The sequence below is a fragment of the Lissotriton helveticus genome, chromosome 4_1 (assembly GCF_964261635.1).
Source record: "Lissotriton helveticus chromosome 4_1, aLisHel1.1, whole genome shotgun sequence".
NCBI lineage: Eukaryota > Metazoa > Chordata > Amphibia > Caudata > Salamandridae > Lissotriton > Lissotriton helveticus.
In genome coordinates this window covers 1,583,392,424-1,583,415,188 of record NC_136063.1, presented here as the reverse complement: position 1 = coordinate 1,583,415,188, position 22,765 = coordinate 1,583,392,424, and the positions used below count along the sequence as shown (strand labels likewise).

The following is a 22,765-nucleotide window of genomic DNA, read 5'->3' as shown; positions in this document are numbered from 1 at the left end:
CAGTCTCCAAGTCAGAAATACAACATTTCTTAAATGCGTTCCGACTTGATCACCTCCAACTTCTCAGTGTGGGAACTGCCGGATACCAGCCAACACTGGTAACTGATTAAATAGTGGAGTCTTAAGAGGGACAGTTTTTTAAACAGAAAGACATCAGAATTGTGAGAAATAATGAAGGCTGTATTAGGTTCCATTTAACGGAAAGGTTAACAGGACAATGCAAATAGTGGAGTTTTTTTAAATGTTATACACATCCATTTTGAAAAGATATATTTATCGGGGAAATACTGGAGAAGGTATAAAACCTAGGGTACAATGATTAGGGAAAAACGAATAGACAGATGTGTGCAATATGTGGACACATAGTGGTGCGAGAGGGAAGACATGGACATGCATATAAACACAATATCCTATTTTATGGATAATAATAATTTGCATAAAAATTGACCCATGTGTGCTTAAATTTATTAGCAATCTTGCAAGGGTAAGAAAATACTTTGCTTCTTGCAAACGCTGCATATTGATAGCAAAATAAACTATTTCAAGATATTTCCAAATGTTTGCAGTAGATCTTTTTTTTGTTTGTTAGGATCATATTCTAAGCGTCCATTGTGCTATATAACAGTGCAACCTTTAAGAAGCTTAATTGAAATACCACAAGGTCCTTAGTCATAACTGACAAGAGCCCAGAGGCCATGTTTGGCTTCCAAGCACAATTATTAACATGATGGGCGTGACTGATTTCACCTCCTCCACTGCTCCTCATAATACGCTTTGTTTTCCCTGAACGTGGTAAAGAGTGAATCAGTAGGCAATAAAACAAAACACGTAGATTATTACTGGGGACAACACAAGGGCCATGTTCTCACCGAGTGAATGTGCGGTAACCCAGGCACCTCACAGCTAAACTGGCAGACATCCAAGGCAACTTTCATCTGAAATGTCACGTTAAAGTATTTTTTTAATATACACTGCTGATTCAGATTACAGCTAGCGGCTACAAAAGAGCTACTTTCATCACATTTCTTTCAAAAGTGCCAGGTCTTTTTCTAATCACAGACGAAACGTACACATTCAAGGCGTTTAGTACTTCGGTGTAGAGTTTAACATTGAATGGAGCTGAAAGGGCGAGATTTTGATCGATACCTTATATCTATTGATCCAAACCTCGATCTGGTCGACTGAACCTTTATTGCCTGTCTTGGAAGGAAACAGTACACCTATCTGCAAATTAGTTCACCCAAGAAAGGACTCTACTCTCAAAGATCACGGACAACTTCTAGGTTTCAAAAGTTTATTGTAAAGATATAATGAGCTGCAAATACAAGCATCTCAGAATGAGATTCACGAGATACACAGGTCCAATTACATACATGTGCTCTCGAAAAGCCCTCAGACGAGCAACAGAAATCACTAACACAAGTTCTAAAAATAGCAAAGCTATCAGCATAGACGCATATCTCTCCTTCATTTAGGTTGGAGGAAAACAAACACAGGTTAGGCGTCCCTACCCTGTTCTAGATGGTATCCCTACTTAACCAAATCCCAACCTAACAAAGGTGTCAGCAATGAATGACCCCCAAGGGAAGTCACCCACTCTAAGTCTCTTGGTGGAAACCTAAAGTTCTCCAGTCATGACCCCTCACTGCCTACCCATCCGCTCTCTAAAGGGTCCTCAGGTCTCTGCTCTCCCTCCACCCAGGGGTGCTGTCCCTAATACAAAACAGTCAACAACATTTGAGACGCCCCTTGCGAAACGCCTCTCACGTGGTGCAACTTCAGGCTTTTTCCATGATGCTTTGTATTGGGCCTCAGACGTTAGAGTTGACCTTGCTTCTCAGTCTCTTCTCCGGCCCGCTGATACCCCTTAAACATTCCAGAACCCTCCTCCAGGTCTGGGCCGTCTACTGAACAGACCTCTATTCATTCACTTATAATTGGATCCCCCCTTTCCTGTTGCAGACAGATATCTGCCGCCAAGAACCCAACTCTCATAGACTTCTAAAAAGGCTTGCAACATTTCTCAGCCCAGACATGTACGTGTAAATCACTGCTAAAACATTTCAGGCCTACAATATTTCACATTATGATTATAGCATTCAATTTCTTCATTTAATTAAAGCATGTTAAACTCTTATTCTATTATTTAGAAAACATTACTCTAAATCATGGCCCATTAATGCAATGACCAAAACGTTAAACAATCTGTGTCGTGAAAAGAAACACCTTCCCTTTTAGCTCCAGCTCTGGCCCTGAGGCCTACCACGTTCTGCGTTTTACCACAGACCATCTTATGTGTTAACAGCTACACGACATAGATTCAAAATAATCACGTCTAATAAAATCATATAATGTCACACATTTCTGTATTAGTTCCACTTCTACTTAAATCTCTATATTAGCTATACATTTAGAATATAATTTCATATACTATTAGCACTCATGGCATTTCTCTTCATGAATTATGCTCTCTATAGGTAAGTGTGATGTACTCATATATTTATATCAGTTTGCGCTCTCTCAGTTCCCCCCTTTGATGACCTCTCGGGGTCATCACTAACATTTAAACTGCAGTTATTGCTGGCATTCTCTGCGCTTCCAGAGCTCTCAGGCTCCTGTACTGATTATCTTGTATGGCAGCCAATCTCTGCAACTGTTCTCTTTGGGCCCCTTCTGACCTTCTTGCTCTGTACCATTTGAATACCCTCACCAATCCCCACAATATTATCCCACAGATCAATATTATGATGATAGGCTTTAGGATATACCAAATAAAGCTTTTGCCTAAGGTGGAAAACCACCCTCCAACTGTACTCATTCCGTGGCCCACCTTTTCCCAGACATTTTCTCTACTCAAGTCTTCGATCTCTTTGTGTATATTAGTTATGTTCTTAATAACTTTCTCAAGGGGTTTTGAAAGGTCTGGAATGTAAGTGCAACATTCCTGAACCTTCAAAGCCTTACAGACTCCGCCCTCTTTTGCTAATAAGACATCTAATGCAAGCCGATTTTGAAGAACCATAGCCCTTATCGATTGCATCTCTCCTTCTACCAGCATTAAGGACTGAGCAGTGCTGGCAGACAACCTGTCGACAACTGTTGCCAGTCGTCTAATTTTAACATCATTAAGGATTATTCCCAAAAGAGGGAACATAGCTCCAAAGACATCTCCAACCATTTCTGCATCGCCTAAATCTCTCCTTCCCCTCGATGATGTCTGGCCCTCAATGATCAATAAGTCTTGTGCATGATATATTTTGGGGAAGACAATTGCCAAGTAACATGATCCATACCAGTTGTCAGGTAGTCTCACGTAAGCATTTCTTCCACTTACAAAATACACATTTGGAATCACTTGCATTCCCTTCAGGAAATCCTTAGTGTAGTACTCTAAATTAAAAGCATGTTCACAGTCAACTTCACCCACGTATACATTTTCATAATACGTTTTGGCTCGGTGAAGACATAACTTTCCTCTCTGCGCTTTATCTAAAGCTATTGGACCACTACTACCCTTTCTCTTGTGTGACTTCTCTTCCTCGGTCCAATCTAATTTCCCTTGTCCTGATTTTTTCAAAATCTTTTGTCTCCTGTAACGATCATCCACCTGCCCTATGAACTTTTTCTCGACTTCTGACACCTTGCATGTCAGATTATTTCTACGGGCATGTGAAGTATCTAAGGTAATCCAAGGAATGAAGAACTTGGCCAATCTGTCTTCACTCTTCCAGTAATCCCATTTATTCATCTGCTTATAATTCGGGACTTCTGGCAACACAGAATCATAATTGGAGAAATAGTATTCAAAACTATCTCTCTCATAAAATATACTAAGCAATAAGCTACATGTAATGCCATATGTCAGAGGGAGGTGATGATATCGAATTCCTTCATCTACAGACGCAGGCAACTGCATGCAGACGTAGCAATCCTTAACCTCCATGGCATCCACGTATTCATACAAAAGTTTAGCATAAGCATTTGACCTAAAGTCTCCTTGGGACTCGTCTACATGTAACCTGCGGGCTTCTGCAGCCAATAACGCTTTCTCTTGAGTGTTTTCCCTTTTCTCACCTGCAACAGTGGGTGTAAGTGTTACTACAGAATTCGCATCAGTTACCTTTACCTCTTCCTCATGTCCTTTTACATAAGAAATTGTTACCACTAAAGCTATTAATATTATCACTCCTACTATTAGTGTACCTATTATACATTTAGCTCTGCGGTTCGGGGTGCCGGCCTCCATTTCGTCAGACAATCTAGCTTTTCCCTTTCTCTTTGCAAAAAAGTTCTTTTCCTCTCGTTCCTTTACAGTCTCTTTCAATCCTTTTTTTGTCTTTAGAATCCACACAGCTGGAGGCTGACAGCCTTTTTCGCAAAAAGTCCTTTCACAGTTCAAAAAGACAACCCTAGCCCTTCTCCATCCACTCAAGGGGTTCCCTAAAATTCTCTGCTTCCTGGGCGCTAGGTAATCTTCTTTTCTTCTGCTTGCTTTATTTACAAAGTCCTTTAACAATCGACTATTAGATTTGTGGTTGCAGCTTCAATAGCATAGTTCAATATTTCCATGCGAAGAGTATGCTCTTCATGTGCTGTTATCGTGGTACCAAAGTCGGGGAATTTCAATTCTGTAAGAAACATGTGTTTTAACTTGCTGAGGCGGGGAGGTCTGGGGAGCACGAATGTTAGTGACCCTTCTTGTTCGACACCGGGTACCAACAGTTGTATTTCCACGGTGATAATGGGCTCAGAACTGGACACCACCACCGCTCGGATCCTCCCTGTCTCCGGTTTCACAGACATTTGTCGCCAGATATGTCCACTCAGGTGTGGAGTATCTTCTGTTAGGCACACGCACTCTTCTTGACCTCCTTCGGTTCGGTGCCTCAGCGCCCTGAGCACCTTCTTCTGGGTCTGAGTCTTCTGATATCGGAGGAAGGGTTGCTTCTGGAGTTGACCTCAGGCTAGAACTTCTTCTTTGCGGCCAATTTGCTTCTCCACGTGCCCTTCTACTCCTTCTCCTTCTGGTCTGTTCTCGCTCTCTTTCAGACCTGTCAGGGTCAGACTCGTACTCCCAGCTGTCTTCTCCTTCTGTAGCGTCTTCTGTTTCGCTGTTGTACTGACCGTCCTCAGCTTGGTCAGACTCGTTCCCTGCTTCCACTGGCACCTCTACAGCTTGGCTAGCCCCCTCTATGGCTTCTTGGTCCTCAGCTGGACGTCCATCCGAGAGAGGAGCTGTTTCCAGAGGTGCTGGAACCCTTTTCGTATGCGACGCGTGTATCCAGTTGGGCAGGCCTCCCACCTTTACAGCTGTACTTGTGATCAGGATGACCTGGTAGGGCCCACGCCAACGAATATCCAAGCAGCTTCTTCTCACATGTTTCTTCACCAGGACCCAGTCCCCAGGATACAGGTCATGGCAAGGGCCCTGGCACGCTGGAACCTCTGCAGCCTGCACCTGAAGGGACACAGAACGCATGGCGTCAGACAGCCCCTTACAATAGTCCAGGATCATATCATCTGTGATATTTAACAGTGCAGTAGCTGGAATAGATGGCAGTCTCATTGCTCTCCCCATTAACACCTCATGTGGTGACAACCCTGTTCTTCTGTCTGGGGTACTACGAAGGCTCATGAGTACCAATGGCAGGGCATCAGGCCAACTCAGGGTCGTTGAGGAGCAAACTTTCGCTATTCTGGACTTGATCGTGCCATTAATTTGTTCCACAATTCCTGAGGCTTCTGGTCGGTAACTGCAATGGAGCTTTTGGTCTATATTCAGTGCAACACAAATCATCTTCACAAGCTCGCTGTTAAAATGTGTTCCCCTATCTGATTCCAAAAAGGCCGGCACCCCGAAACGAGGGATAAGTTCTCTAAGCAGTAACTTAGCCACTGTGAGGGTGTCGCACCTACGTGTAGGGTATGCCTCAACCCATCTGGAGAACACACAAACAACCACCAGGACATAGCGGAGGCGGTTGCATCTTGGCATTTCAATGAAATCTATCTGCATTCTATTGAATGGACCTCCAGACCTTCCTATGTGACTTAGTGCAACTGGTGTTCTTTTTCCTACGTTCAGCTGCTGGCAGGTCACACAACGCTGGCACACTGCTTCTGCTGCTATTCTAAACTTAGGATTGTACCAAGTCTGTCTAAACACTCTCAGCATAGCATCTCTCCCTAAGTGTACGGGACCATGTATGAGTCTAGCCATTGGACTCACCATCTCATTGGGCAACACTGCTCTGCCGTCTGCTGAGACCCAAAAATGAGTCTCACCCATTACACATCCTGCCTTTACCCATGTTTCCTTTTCTGAATCAGGAGCATTTTCTTGCATGGTTGACAATTCATCCCAAGTATCAACAGTTTCCAGTATCATGGCTAATTCAGTTCTCACATTTATTCCACCCACATCCACCTCTGTGAAAGAGTAACCTTGTTCTGCGCAATACCGCGCAACTTCATCAGCATCTCTTTTAGTTTCTTAGCCTTGGAGTCTACCTCATCACAGCAGTACCTGGCATATCTCAGTATTTCATCTAGGGGTCTACTTTGCCAACAAATCGAGTGTTGCTGAATCATTAAACTAATATCCGGTCTCAGTCCCAGGACGAACTTGGACACGAATTGCCCTATGTCCTTTGGATCCATTACATCCAAGCCGCTATACTGTTTAAACGCCTTCAGCAATCTCTCGTAATATTCATGGACTGTCTCTTTGGGTTCCTGTCTCGTTCTGTCTATTCTGACCCAATCTATGTCTTGCATTGGCACTTTTTCTTTCAGCCAAGTCATCACTCTCTCGAATTTTGCCATCACGATCTCGGACGGCCCATTAGTCCTAGCATCTCTCTCTGGCTCCGTTGTGGGCCACTCAGCGCTAACCTTGCATGCTGTCCACAGATCTCCTGGTACTACAATGTCAAACAGCGTGTTCAGATCTATCCATAGGACTTTTGAGATCTTTACAAACCTCTCGACTTGCTTGTACCACTCCACGGGGCTCTCTCGTAACTTGGGGAAAGATGTGGTAAAAGCAGCTAAATCTCCCCTACTCCAAGGGACATGTACATAGCTCCCATTGGCAACTTCACGCAAAGGGTAAGCTTCTATTCCCTGCTGTCCTGGTGTTATACCAATCATGCTTCTTCTGCCGGTCCCTTTCTTGGACCACCTCTCTTCCCATTTATCTAGTGCCCTCCATGTCCTTATTCCAGTAATCAGTTCCCTTATGTGTGTTTTCAGCCCAATCGTTCTCCTCTCATCTAGATCTCGATCTGAGTAATGTAGCCTGTGGTTACCCTGTAATGCTTTGGTTCTTGACAAGTCCACCATATATTTGCCTGCTAGTTCGACTAACTTCTCATGGACTGCTCTCGCCTTTCGTGTGATGTCCTTTGCCATATACAGTATTTCATCCTGTTCATACATTTCCATTCTTTCTAAAGGCAGGGTACCATCTACCATGTCATCCAGATCTGACCTTAAGCTGGAGACATCAAGTCTCTTGGCTTTTATCTCAGCTCGCAATATGTCTTTTGAAGGGGGCTCACTGGTCTCCCTACCATCCCAACTTCGAGCTCTGCGTTTGGGCTCAGGAGAATTAATGGGTGGCCTCCCTTGCTCCCATCTCTCCAGGTCCCATGCTCGGCCATCCAATCTTGGAAGGTGATGGAACACGGGCCTTTTATCCCTACTCTCTCTCTGCCCACTCTCGTCTTCTTCTCTCCTCTCACCGCACATCTCTCTGTTATTTTCCCTCTGGTCGCTACACTCCCTTTGCCTCGTATCGCTCAGTATCCGATACGATCCTTCCTGGTTCCCCATATTCCCTGGGCTGCGCTCATTTCTGTCATCACAGGGACTATGGTGCGACCTCTCACAACTCCCATTCTGTTCTCTGGTGGCAGGCACACAGTGTGGACACTTAAAGCTGTTCCTGTACTCTTGCGCTCTCCTCTCCCCTTCACTGAGTATTGGGCACGCCACCCCTTCACTCCCGGGGCCCCCGTTTTCCAGGTCTGTTCTACCTCCATTCCGGGCCCAATGGGTGACTCCCCTACTCCCTCTACAGTCCCACTCCGGGCTACTCTCCCCAGCCCCGCAGTGAGTTCGTGCTCTGCTGTCCTGACTTTCCCTTTCTGCTTCTGCAGCATTGATGCACTTTTGAGCCTTCACTGCCTCATCCCACTGCTTCATGTACTCATTTAGCTCTTGAAAGGATTTTCGTCCAGATCCCCTCAGATCCATTGGCCATCTAGGGCCCCCAGGATCTCCTCCTGGGTCCCCTGCTGTGTGCATCGGGGTGCTCCACTCTCTGGGTATCGGCATCTGACTTGGGGAATTAGTGGTATCGTTCCTCCTTGCCTGCTCTGCTCTTTCTCTGTCTTTCCGTTTCCGTTCTTCCCCTTTTGCTCTCTCTTGGTCATATATCGATATTATAGGACCTATGGTAACAGGTACCTGTAGTGCATCTGGTAATGGGTAGGATGTGGCGCTTTCCGTTTCCGGCGCTCTTTGTACCACAAACCTACCGACTACCTGTTGCACCTGACTAGGCTGGAGCAACTCTTTCTTTGGCTCAGGATCCCACTCTGAACTGGGAAGCGGTCTATGCTCTCCTGCATTGCCCCCCTTTTCTCCTTCAGTATTCTCGACCTCTCCCCCTTCTCTATTATACGGGGGTGGCCTGTCTGTCAGTAATCTGTTTATCAGGCTGTCCTCTGTTTCGCTCTCATCATCTTCTTCTAGGGGGCTTTTATTTACTGGCGCCTCTATCACTGGGTACAGTTTATTTATTTCCAAATTATGCACTCTCCATCTTTTAGCATCCGCATCCCACCTGGCATCCTGTACTGCCCTTACCGAGCGTTTCACCCTTTCTTGTCGTCTGTTCATATTCCTTTCATGCGCTGCCCTAAGCCATGCATTAAGGGCTTCAAACTGGGTTGGTCTAGGCAAGGGTCTCTTTGAGGTCATGACTGATTTCAATCGATGTAACACCTCTAATCTGAACGTCCCGTACTTCGGGAACGTCAGTTCCTCGTTTCCTTCAGTAATCTTACTCCACTCTGATATCCAAAGGATCGTATGCAACCCAACATTTACTGCCATATAACGAGCTGGCGTACCCTCCGGCGGGGCTTCTTCCCCTTCATACGATCCTCGCCTCTCTTTCTTAAACAGCGCTTTCAACCATTTAAAACACTTCATAATTATGCGCACAAAATTCAGCCTCGCTACTCTGTTTACTTCCTGATGACAATCCACCAATCCTGTCGCGGCTTTGCTAGCTTGGCCTATCACAGCGCGGTCTTTCTCCTGTTGGCCAATCACGTCGCGACCTTGTATGACGTGTTCGCTAGCTGGCCTATCACAGCGCGGTCTTTCTCCGGTCAGCCAATCACTGCGCGACACCACCTGACGTCTCTTTTCTCCGCTTCGCAGCAGCACCCCTCCTTTCTCAACTCGTCTCCCGGTTATGCATGCGTCCCATTCATACACTGAAAAATGACTACTTCCGACCAAGCGGTCACTTCTCTCGACTGTACGTCCACAGTCTATCTGTAATTGTCAACACAACTGACGAGATGTCTATCGTCTCTCTGATAGGTTACTTACACACACAGTAACTTCCGACCAGCGTCCGTTACTCACGCACTCACTCTTACGTTCCCCCTATCTCGGTCTCTCGGGTGATCAATGGTACCTCATGACCCCCTTCACACTAGTTGACAATTACTCTGGGTGTCCGATACACCCGAACCACTTAAGCTCTCCTTGAACTTAAGATTTCCACCGGTTGCGCGCGCTCACAACCTGTTCCACAGTCACTCTACAGACATTCAACTCCGCCAGACATTACAACATAGATACAATACAAAAACACCGCAATCTAACACGCATAACCCTTTATACTCACTCTCAACCGATACTGCTGCTTTTTCTGTCTCACGTCATCCGGATCTTCATCTGCGGGCTGTTCTTCCGATCATCGATTTCTAGGGGCCTTGGGGTAAGCTAACCTGGCCTAGGTCACCGTCCTCAAGAAGGCAACCATCCTCTATAGCTACCAACTGAAAGGGCGAGATTTTGATCGATACCTTATATCTATTGATCCAAACCTCGATCTGGTCGACTGAACCTTTATTGCCTGTCTTGGAAGGAAACAGTACACCTATCTGCAAATTAGTTCACCCAAGAAAGGACTCTACTCTCAAAGATCACGGACAACTTCTAGGTTTCAAAAGTTTATTGTAAAGATATAATGAGCTGCAAATACAAGCATCTCAGAATGAGATTCACGAGATACACAGGTCCAATTACATACATGTGCTCTCGAAAAGCCCTCAGACGAGCAACAGAAATCACTAACACAAGTTCTAAAAATAGCAAAGCTATCAGCATAGACGCATATCTCTCCTTCATTTAGGTTGGAGGAAAACAAACACAGGTTAGGCGTCCCTACCCTGTTCTAGATGGTATCCCTACTTAACCAAATCCCAACCTAACAAAGGTGTCAGCAATGAATGACCCCCAAGGGAAGTCACCCACTCTAAGTCTCTTGGTGGAAACCTAAAGTTCTCCAGTCATGACCCCTCACTGCCTACCCATCCGCTCTCTAAAGGGTCCTCAGGTCTCTGCTCTCCCTCCACCCAGGGGTGCTGTCCCTAATACAAAACAGTCAACAACATTTGAGACGCCCCTTGCGAAACGCCTCTCACGTGGTGCAACTTCAGGCTTTTTCCATGATGCTTTGTATTGGGCCTCAGACGTTAGAGTTGACCTTGCTTCTCAGTCTCTTCTCCGGCCCGCTGATACCCCTTAAACATTCCAGAACCCTCCTCCAGGTCTGGGCCGTCTACTGAACAGACCTCTATTCATTCACTTATAATTGGATCCCCCCTTTCCTGTTGCAGACAGATATCTGCCGCCAAGAACCCAACTCTCATAGACTTCTAAAAAGGCTTGCAACATTTCTCAGCCCAGACATGTACGTGTAAATCACTGCTAAAACATTTCAGGCCTACAATATTTCACATTATGATTATAGCATTCAATTTCTTCATTTAATTAAAGCATGTTAAACTCTTATTCTATTATTTAGAAAACATTACTCTAAATCATGGCCCATTAATGCAATGACCAAAACGTTAAACAATCTGTGTCGTGAAAAGAAACACCTTCCCTTTTAGCTCCAGCTCTGGCCCTGAGGCCTACCACGTTCTGCGTTTTACCACAGACCATCTTATGTGTTAACAGCTACACGACATAGATTCAAAATAATCACGTCTAATAAAATCATATAATGTCACACATTTCTGTATTAGTTCCACTTCTACTTAAATCTCTATATTAGCTATACATTTAGAATATAATTTCATATACTATTAGCACTCATGGCATTTCTCTTCATGAATTATGCTCTCTATAGGTAAGTGTGATGTACTCATATATTTATATCAGTTTGCGCTCTCTCAGAGCCATTGTTTTAACCTCGGCCCACATTCTGGCAGTGCAATTTGGCGGCAACTGGGTTTCTGTTCTAAAGCTTATGCTCTCTATTTTATATCAGGGCCAAACACGAGGGTAGGCGACAGTGGCGTGTAGGGACGCTATTACGTAAACATGGCGTCTGCGTTACCTTTGGCAAAGCCAGTGTCGTAGAAAGGTTAGGTGGCACCTGGTGCGGAAAATTTCTGGTCACCCTCGACTTGACAAAATGACAAAAATATGTGTTTAAAACACATATTTTTGCAATTTTGTCACCCCCCTCAGTGATGACACTTGTCACCCCCGGCTTGACAAAATGGCAAAAATATGTACACCCCCTTCAGACAAAAATATGTTTAAAACACATATTTTTGCCATTTTGTCACCCTCCTAAGTGATGACACCCGGGTCGAACTGCACCCACCGCACCCCCTTCCTAAGCCACTGGGCAAAGCTAAGACAAGAGCGCAATGCAACATTGCAAGATTTTACAAAGTAATCGACAGTGAGGTAACGGTGGTATGTAACCTCTCACAAACTCCCTGTTGTTTTGATGGTTCCAAGTCCTGCTGCAATATTGATTCAGATTCATGCTGTTACAGAATGGTATACAGTAGACGTCCCCAACGAGTAGCTCATGAGCTACTGGTAGCTTTTCCGGCTAGCAGTAAGTAGCTCTCCTATGTATAAACCAACCTACTACATTAGACGTTCTTGCTTGGATGAATATATATATGTAAACAAAAATTAAATTGCATCAAGAGAATGTGTGTATTTTCAGAACTCATAAGTTGATGTTTTTAGAAAAATGGTTGAACTTCCAAAATATATTTAAAGCTGATATTTAAGTGACAAATCATGCAGCATTGGGGAGGTTTATTACTTATTGTATTACCTTGCTGCCAGGGGCATTGCTGCTATGGCTGTTATGTATTATGCACGTAGAGGCATTCCACATTGACCAAGCCTTTTTTAAATTACTGCGGGAAACTAAGCCTGATGAACTGAGATGTTCACAGCCGGTACTCTTGAAAATGGTGTCCACTAATTTAATGTATCTATTGTGGTCGCTATTACAGCACTACTAATATTAGTAGCTCAGGATTATTTTCATTGAATGTAAGTACCTCTCATTGCAGAAAAAGTTGGAGACTAGTGTTAAGTCATTGACATATGCCAAGCGTTCTTTACCATTCATCTGCATGAGGATAGTCCATTTATTTTCCCATTTCGGTTCCAAAATAAAGTTCTCATTTTGTGTTGAAATCCACAGGGTATCCTGAAAGACCCTCAATTTTTAGTCAGATTCTGAACAAAGATTTGGAAAGTGATGAGTTAACTCTCGTATAAGACCATGCTCCCTGTTTCTATGTACTTACAAGTGTCATTTGTATGTGCATATTCTCGCCACATGGGCACATCTGCTACAGTGAAATTCATACAAACAGGTCTGGAGTCTGGACCTGTAAAACATCAGGGTCCTTCTGTACCCCTAATCTGACAGAAAAGTTATTTGAATCAAAGCAGTGGGGAAGTAGGCTGAAAGAGTCCATTATCTCTGGCCCAATTCGCTAATCATAGGGAAGAAAAATCAGAATGTGCTGCCACATGGATAATCGATTAACAACTTTTTATGGATTCACAAAGAATCCAAGAAGTAGTTTTGGAAAATGATGACAATCAAAGGTTTAATGCAAAACAACAGTTGATGGACATAATGCAGAACAGTGTCATACAGTCACCCCAGTACAGAGATCTGGGTCTAAATCCATGATTTTTTTGCTCACCATGCCATTCCAGTTTGAACCCAACCATATGCAAATCAGTCTTGACCCTGTGCCCCATGGGAACAGCCCAGCCCGAACTGCCAAGCCAGGTCCTCCCTGGACTGGAAACAAGCATCCTAGGACTGGTTTCGGGCTTTCAGCCCTCATCAGCCAGGATAGCTTGATTCCAGTGGCATGGAGAGCACGGGACTCACGTCTGAGCATACCCGTCCCACTCGGAGTGACAAATGCACAAACAATAGTTGATTGACAGAATGCAGAACAATGTCATACATTCACCCCAGTACTGAGAGCTGGGCCTAAATCCATCATTTATTTTACTCACCATGCCATTCCAGTTTGAACCCAGCCATATGCATATCAGTCTTGACCCTGTGCCCCATGGGAACAGTCCAGCCCGAACTGCCAAGCCAGGTCCTCCCTGGACTGGAATCAAGCATCCTAGGACCGGTTTCGGGCTTTCAGCCCTCATCAGCCAGGATAGCTTGATTCCAGTGGCATGGAGAGCATGGGACTCACGTCTGAGCATACCCATCCCACTCGGGGTGACAAATGCAAAAACAACAGTTGATGGACAGACTGCAGAACAATGCCATACATTCACCCCAGTACAGAGATCCGGGTCCAAAATTTATCATTTTTTTGCTCACCATGCCATTCCAGTTTGAACCCAGGCACTACTCACATGGATAAAATAAATGCAGGCAGAATTCCCACAAGGTAGAGATATTTGGCTTACAAAAAAATTATATGACACCATTATCTTTCCACATTGAACAATGTTACCCAATAATATGATGCTAATCAATCAGTTGGGAAAATCAGGTAGTCTCAAAAAGAGACCAGTCTGAAATTCAAAGTTCTGAATTATACGTAATAGTATATATACTGAGAAAGCCACAAAAAATACGAGTTACAAATTCCTACATGACACAAATAGCAAGCTAAGCAGATAAGATATTGCCAAAACACGTAAATATTCCCAATAATTGTGTACATGTCCATATTTAGTAGAAGCCACCTTTTGTGGGTTATATATCACGGAAAGTTGACCCGCACCAAGGTTTGTACACACGTATTTGATTTATCCAATTTCTATATTTCGCAGTAATAATAGATATTTAGACAGAGACTTCCCACACATAAGAATTTAAAAAAAGAGTTGATTGTAGATTTTTCAGTTTTCTTTATTCAAGTTCTTAGTTAAAATTCACATAATTGCTTGTTGCCAACGCGTTTCGTCACATCCGTGACTTCTTCAGGGCTCAAAGTTAATATTTCTGACAGAATTTCTAGTTAGCGTCAGCCACCATATAATCTCTACGTGTTCTGGTCTGATATATTCACATTGATATATCCGGCGTGTACCCCTCAAAACATTCAGTACACCACAGGGAAGGTACCTCCTGTTCTTTTTTTTTCGAGGCTGAAACAATTAGTGTCTCATGGCCGGCGCTAGTATGCGTATAGGTGGTTCCCCAAGCGTCCTGGACAATGTATGCGTCCTTTTGTGGGTTAGTTCTCTGAATAAGAGTGAGAAAACATAGAAACACATTTTTATTTATCTGCATAGCGAGTGATTATCTCTTGTTTGACGTCAATCGGCCAAGCTCAGCCTATCTGACTTTAGCATATTCTCAACAGGCTTGCTCTAAGGTAGAATCTACAATTGTTTACACCCTGGGCTCAAAGCTCCATGACAATGTAAAAACTATTTATACTGTCAGCTTCTTGTTGTTTAACAGATAGAAATGTGGTGATCTTTTTTGTGACATCTAACTAATTATTGATGTCCTGTCAAGTTTGAGGCTGCAAAGAAATATAATCTATTTATGGGTTTCAGTGCAGCTAAATTGACCATGCAACATTTTATGTTTATTTCCTAAAACTAAGACCTATATATTTCTGCAGAACCCTCTGTTATCTTTGTTAACATGTCCATGTATTAGCCTAGGCCAGTTCACTACTTACATAAGTTTGAAATTATCCCTCACCTGAAATATATGAATTGGGGTTTGGGATTTTATATTTGTGTGTATGTGTCTATAAAATGTATTCCTATTATTTCCCCCCCCTCTAGTTGATCCTTCAACTATTTTTCCCACCTTCCCATCTACTACGGAGATCACCTTATGCTCACTACTCTATCCCTCCACATGCTAAGCGCTTTTCCTAACCAAAAAGTTTCCTCCCATTTTAGCTGTCATCCTTTTACAACATGCTACTATTACCTGAAAAATAAGACACCTCAAGAGCAATAACACCACCGAAGGCAAGAAGGCCTTAAACAACCCCGACATCAAGGACGGCACCCACTCAAACCAATGCATGAACCACTCATCAGGGGCAGCCCCTCGTTAACAATTTTCTTTTGTAGGTTAAGCAGTGTCCGAATGGCCTCAGCCAAAGTCAAATTGTCGGTTTGCACACACTCCCCTTCATGGCCCTCATTATCAACTTTAATTCTAGTTCTTCTTCAAAATCAAGTGCAAGATAGCTCACAGGGTGCTTGCAAACTGCATCTGGGCCTAGGCAGACTATTTCCTTTCCCCCTGGTTCAAACCTCCAGCGACAACCCCTAACAACTGACACCAATCTACTTATAACCGCTTGTGTCTTTGTCTGTATTCCTGTGGGACTTCCTTCCAAACTGCAGTACCATAGTATTCTGCAGTTCCTTTTGTCTGTTGCTGATGAAGCAAGGTCATTGGACGGCCCATGGATGGCCACGTAACTGGGAGATGTTCACACCTGGTGTCACCAGGGAGGGTGTCTGTAAAGTCATGAGGGAGCAGAGGCCATTCCAGTTCGGGTGTAGGTGAATGTGGAGCGGGCCCCACACATCCAATAGTGAGCCATTTAGCTGGGGGTGCTGCCCTTCATATCTGCGTTGTAGGTGGTGATCTTGCAGTTGAGGTTAGTGCCCACCCTTACTGTCCCATTTCATCTGAAACAAAAATACAACTGTGTTAATTTCATTGCTATTCTAGGGTGTGTGGTAATTCTCATCCATGTATATCTCTGTATGTTTGCATCCCATATTTCGTGACATTGGCCTATTATCTTATCAAATCTTAAGTGACCATTTGTCTTGGTATCATCCAATAATGATATTGCTCTACATGTGAAATTGGTTCCAGTGTGCCATTTGTCATGGGCAAATACTGATTCAGTAATGCTTTGACCTAGTATGCTTGCACAGTTGGGGGTAGATGGATAACTAAATAGTAATTACAATCAGACGATGGGTAAGACATTCAAAGAGGCCTCGGTGTAATACCCCTTTTTCCCACTCTGTGTGAGCCCTATTTTTCCCTGCCTTCTTCATTCTTGATCTCTCTTCCATTATCTCTTGTTTTTCTGTCAGGAGTTGTCGGTCTTCAGGGATGGTGTCAAATCTAGTGGTATTAACTCGTGCAGTTACAAGGCTAACATGAGTTGGTTGAAGTTGTGCTTTTATTATGCATAAACAGAGGTGCAGGGGACAGTATGTAATATTTGGGGATACCTCTTTAGAGATATGCAATCTGTTCATTTCAATAGCTTGGGGGATATGGGAGCATATATAACAACTGGTGTTGTACGTAGATGTGCCTATCTTATGCATATGCTGCTACCACATATTCTCAAATAAAGCAGTATGGAGAGGGTGATGGTCAGTATCATTATCAACAGTTCTGCATATGCATGTAATAGTTGATGTAGGATCAAAGGAATACAATTGCACTAGGGCTAAGAATAGCAGTATTAGTCAACCGAGAAGGAAAATCAAGCAAGAAATTCATAACTTGAAAGAAACATTGTTTTTTGTTGGTATAATAGAGAGAGGCTTCACTCTGGTGGCTTCTCCTGTTCGCCCCCCTCTTTTTCCTGCTTAGTGTCTGAAGGGATGGATAGCATGTCGGCCGAGGTGGACGTCTGTCAGATTAATCCATGGTTTGTGGCAGTGGACTTTCTTTGTAGTAGCTGTGATGTTCTTACAGGAAAGGGTCCTTGGAACTTAGAGGTCTTTCACTTGTGATTTTTTTTTTATGTTACTTGTGGTTCCCAATGGCGAAGGTGTCTGTGCATTGGCGTGCTTCAACAACACGTGTAACCTATTTAGAGAAGAACTTTGCGGCTTTGTTAGATTAGACATGTAGAAAGACATTTCAGTTTGTATTACTTCAGAAGCACTCTCAATCTGCAATTTATGTCTACTTAGTGGCACAGATATATTAATTACTCTCCCTGTCATAATCTGATGTGGAGTCAAATAGTAATCTGGTCTTGAGGTGTGTCTTAAGGTGAAAGTGCTAGTAAAAGAATTTTTTAAGAGGCTGTCCTTGGAGATGATAAGTTGACAAAGTTTGTGCATTAATCTTAACAGATTGGTGAGTTGGGAGGAGATATTCTTGAGGACCTGGGTGCCACAATCAGACCTGGTCCCCTCAGGAACATCCCACTGGGGTATTTACCTCGCAAAACAGAAAATAAGCAGCAGGTTTGACATCACAGTGGACCCAATGTCCGGTTCCGTAAGAAAGGTCAAACTACAACTATGAGATAGTGCTAATGATTGCATCTGTCAATCATATCAATGTAATCAATGTGCAGTTCCTCAAAGGGTCCTTGTGGTCGGGGTATTATGAAGGCTATTTCCTTAAAGGTGGGGTTTGAGGAATACTGCTGCCACATGGTACATGTGTGTATGTACATTACAAATTAATCTTGGCATATTTAGAAGAACAAGTCTCTTCCCATAGGAGTTCGGCCATTGCCATCTCTTGGGCCTATCTTAGATCCCTCCACTAAGAACAAGGTTGAAGCTCAGCAACTATCCCTTGCCGATGTACAGCTATCCATTGCAGATCATGCTTCTTGTCTGCCTTCTGCTCAGAAGTCATTAGACATATGTTATCCCCTTTCTCCCTCAAATCCATCATCAAACATCACAGCTCTCGTCAGCTGTAACATGGCTGGGTTAAATAAAAAATTAGAAGACCCTAAGTGAGGCCAATTTATTGACAATAATGGAATTTGGCTTTTTCAGGAAACATGGTTGACTGAAAATGTTTTTACAAATGGCTTTAAGAGCCACTGTGTTCCTGCCATTAGATCTCCAGCAGGACACCCAGCGGGTGAGCTGCTTGCCTCGGTGAATTCTAAGCCGGGCGGAGTTCGTGGAGTCCCGTTACGCAAAACTCTGCAAAGTGACACACACTCTGTCATGCTATGTGGAGTTCCGTGAGCGACGGAGTGCGTTAGGGTCATGCCGTTCACTGTGAGTTTGAGCGCCCGGTGTTTGTCCCGCTCTGTAAAATCATTGCGAACGGTACCATGTGTAGCGCAAGAGGGCGCAGCTTCCTTTCTGCTGCTCGAGTAGATTTTCTACTCAAGCGGCAGCATTCTCAACGCGAACTGAAGGTTTATCAAAGTGAGTAGTTCCAACCTGCCACGACCCTTCGCTTTGAGAAATACAACCACCCGCTCTGAGAATTCTTGCCTGGAGGTTGATTTTCCTCGCTCGCGCTTGCCAACTAGACCTTGGAAAGTGCAGGCAAGGAAAAATCTCGCTAGTAGGTAGATTTTCCTCGCTTGCGCTCGTCAACTTGTCCTTGACGAGCGCGAGTGGGGAAAAAAACTCCACACCACTTCGCAGAGCAGAGTTTTTGGGAACTCCATGTGCTCCGCAGAGCGTGGAGTGCGGAAAACTCTGCAAACTCCGTGAACGGAGGGGAGTTCACCACCCAGGGTTAGTGAATACCACATTGCATTGCTCTGTAGCGGAGCTTTCCATCACCTTTATGAATGAAACTCCTCTTTTACTGTTCAATATATATAATCGGAGCCTTGAAAACTGAAAGAAATCTTCATCCTATCACTTATTGGACGACATCCTAGCCTTGTATTCTAAGTCCCATTTTGTAATTGTGGCAGTTGACCTTAACTTAACTTATGAACCAAATGGTATTATCCAGGACCTGTGCCACGAAGAAGGCCTGGTGTGGTGAATTCCGAAACTAACATTTCCATTGAAGTGCCACTTCAAAGGTTGACCTCCAAATTATCTTACCTTTGCTGCAGGCCTACAGTGACCATTCACCTTCTGATGTTACTCCACTCCAGAAGAGGGGCTTATGTAAGCTTTATTGACTAAATAATTCTAGATATATGAATATGGAGATTGATGGCAGGTGATTGAGAGGATGTAGAGTGGCTGTAACACCCTTGTTCTAACTGTGTTGGACTTGACCCTCATCTTTTGTCTTTTGCCTTCAAGTCTTGTGGCCAATTGTTGGAGGTTGCACACAATTGCAGGAACGTGAAGTGGGAAGTGGTGTGTTCTTTGCCCAACGTGGTGTCAGGCATGTACACAGCTGTTACTTCTCATAAGGCAGCAATGTTAGGGACAAATTTGGGGAATAATGATACAATTGTTGCTGAGCATGTCAGATTATTTGCTGGGCTTAAAAAATTTTCTTACAAATTCTAGGAAGGTCCCTAAGATAGCCAGCCAGAATGGGTGATTTTCCCAACATTGTTGAAAAGGCAGAGGGAAACCTTCTTAATATTGAAATGAGGCAAGCCAAGGCAAGTTGAGAGAGTAACAAATGGGATGATCTCTTAGAAGCCACCACTAATAATGACTTGAAGAAATGTTGGCAGGTTGTAAGCCAAAGCAGTGGGAATCTAGGGAAACCAGCGAAGTAGTCCATTTTGCCATGTAAGTGGGTTGCCCATTTTGGAAACCTTTACTCTTTTAAAAAAATATATAGTTTTATTGCAGTGCATTCGAGAAACAGTATTACAGAATACAAGAAGACACATCTTCTGACTTTGATTTACATTTAACAGTTTTAAGTAATGAATGGATAATCCACATAGAGAGGCAACAGAATCGCTCCACCCCCTACCCTCTCACAGCCCTCTATAGCTCTGCCAGTTCCCCCAGATCTTTTCCTATTTCTTCGGGCATCCTCTGCTCAAATAAATTGTACACTCTCCCTGCTTGCCTGCACCAGTCAAGGTCATTTTCCCAGTCTACCACTTTTGGTAGAGTTGGGACCACCCAGAAAAGTGCAGTATTACGCTTTGCCACTATTGCCGCCAGAGCCAGCCACATCTTTGTATGTTTGGGCCAGGCCTCGTCTCCTGGGATCAACAGCAGGAGCCACTTCGGCTCTACCAGGACCTCCACCGCTGCAACCTCCACCATAATCCTCCCTACTGCATTCCAATAGTCCTGTATTGCCGTGCATTCTGCTTTCAGGTTGAAGAGCACATCGTCTGTGTACAGTGATATAGCCTGCAGGTGCCCCATTTGCCACAAGCCCCACTGCGGCGCTCGTTCCCTTAGCAAGCATGCCAGTGGGTATATTACAAGGGCAACGAGTATGGGGGACAGGGAGACCCCTGTCTTGTTCCCCTACCAATCAGAAGAGAATCTGAGACTACTACCCCGGAGTGCACCTGCGCGACGCGCGTTGTATACAGAAGCATCACCCACTTAGAAAGGGCGCTCCGCTAACCATTCGCCTCATGACCGCCATGAGATACGGCCACCCCAGTATATTGAATGCCTTTTCAGTGTCTAAGGATGCAATGCAGCAAGCTGCCATAATGTGAAACAGCCGACGCAGGTTAAGGAATGTGTTACACCCTGGTATAAAACCACTCTGGTTGGGTTGCAGCAATGTATCAACCATCGTGACCAGGTGATTGGTGAGTACTTTACCAACCAACTTATAGTCTAAATTAAAGAGGGACAGGATGATAGGATGTCACATTTAGGAGGTTGTGCCCGGGTTTTGGAAGTACCCTGATTAATGCCTCTCTCATCAAGCCTTGCTGGACCCACAGGACAATGCCGCCCCATATACCTTCAACAATTTAGGGGCTAACTGGGCCTGGAAAATGGCAAAAAACGTGATCGGGAAAGCATCTGTTCCCGGTACCTTCCCCTGCGCTATTGCCACCCTTTCTTTCCTCCAAAGTAAAAGGGCTGTCAAGGTCCTACTTATGTAGAGGGCGTATTATGGGGGTCCCTATCTTCTCATGTTTTACACAACTTTATAGTACTCTATTTAAATAAGCTTGAATGGTTGAAAGTCTAAGTCAATTCTGCTGATATTCAAACCTGAGACCTCAGAATTACCAGGTATGTAAGGGTGAGTGATGGGACAGCACTGCTGACACGAGAGCAGGACCATTAATTCCATTGTTTTAAGCTTTTCAAATTTGAAATGTGACTCCTTTCACTTCTAAACATTGGTCCAATTCCAACTTTGCATTTATATGAATTGTGTTGAATTAATATTTTAGAAAGTTGCTGCAGGAAACTAGTATGTTTTCTCGAAATGTACGCCACTTCAGGGGTCTGATATCATTCAAAAGCCAGAACGCCTTAATGGATGGCATTAGATGCTCGTAATGCCGTTACCTGCAATAGATTCAGATCTAAAATGGTGTCAGTATTATAGTCCTAAGATGCACCACTCTGTCTGGCCGTTTCCGTGGTCCTCTCTCCATATTTTCCGCAGGTAATATGGCTCTGATTCTCAAAGAGCCTCTGTACTCCTAGCGGTGGCTCTGTAGTCGTGGCGGGATCTCCGTACTGCAGTTTCATTGAGGACATTCTGCCACAAGTGAGGAGATCCCGCCACAACTGTGGAGCCTCTGCCACTAGTGCGGAGGCTCTTTGCGAATCGGGCCCTGTGTGTCATGAAGTGGAATCCAGAACAGGTGCTCACTTCCGGCAGACCTTATTGCAACTCCTCGTTGACATGTAATTTTACTGAATAAGATTAAGGGGCCACTAGAGGTTGTAGCTGTGACCTCAGTCTCCCTCTAGTACACAGTCTGTTTTGTTTTGTTTCTGTCATGCTTTGAAGTTCTTTACTAGTTTCTCATAATCTGTGGGTCTTGTGTGACTTCCTACTATATTATCAACATCGTCTTCACTTTACTCCCCCTTCATTTTCTGTGATTTTAGTGAAATGATGCCAGTGGTGTTTACTTGCTTGTTTCTTTTCCACTTAACGATTTTTCTTTTCTCTCATTAGGATGGGGAGCCAGTAAGGCCTGGGGTAGCAATGACTGATCTTGCCACAGGACTGTACGCCCATGGAGCCATAATGGCAGGAATACTGCAGAGACATAAAACAGGAAAGGGGATGCACATCGATTGCAACTTGCTGTCCTCTCAGGTAAACTCACGAAAACACCACTTTTGTAATAATATAAACCAATGAACGGAGTAATTGCTTTGCAAAGACATCAAAATTATCTTCCTTTCTTATTCCCTCAATTGAAGACTGGGTTCTTATTTAGAGGATGGAGAATGAGATTGGGATCACTCGGTTACATATGACTCTCAGGCGGAGAGTGGTGTTCACTATATGTTTAATGGCTCCTCATAAAAATAAGGCAATGTGATGGGGCCCAGTCCACAGAGGGGTGTCTCTACACCTCAAGTGGGGAAGAAACAGTTTTGG

The 22,765-nt window shown here is 44.0% G+C and overlaps 1 protein-coding gene across 2 annotated transcripts in view; it reads left to right on the top strand.

Annotated features, from left to right (window-relative positions):
* The window catches only part of SUGCT (succinyl-CoA:glutarate-CoA transferase), a 3,526,579-nt gene that overhangs the window by 568,035 nt on the left and 2,935,779 nt on the right, over window positions 1–22,765 (top strand). For both annotated transcript variants that reach the window (XM_078688200.1, XM_078688201.1), the window contains exon 8: window positions 22,334–22,477. In XM_078688200.1, coding sequence (XP_078544326.1) covers window positions 22,334–22,477 — 144 coding nt within the window. The remainder of the gene's footprint in view (window positions 1–22,333; window positions 22,478–22,765) is intronic.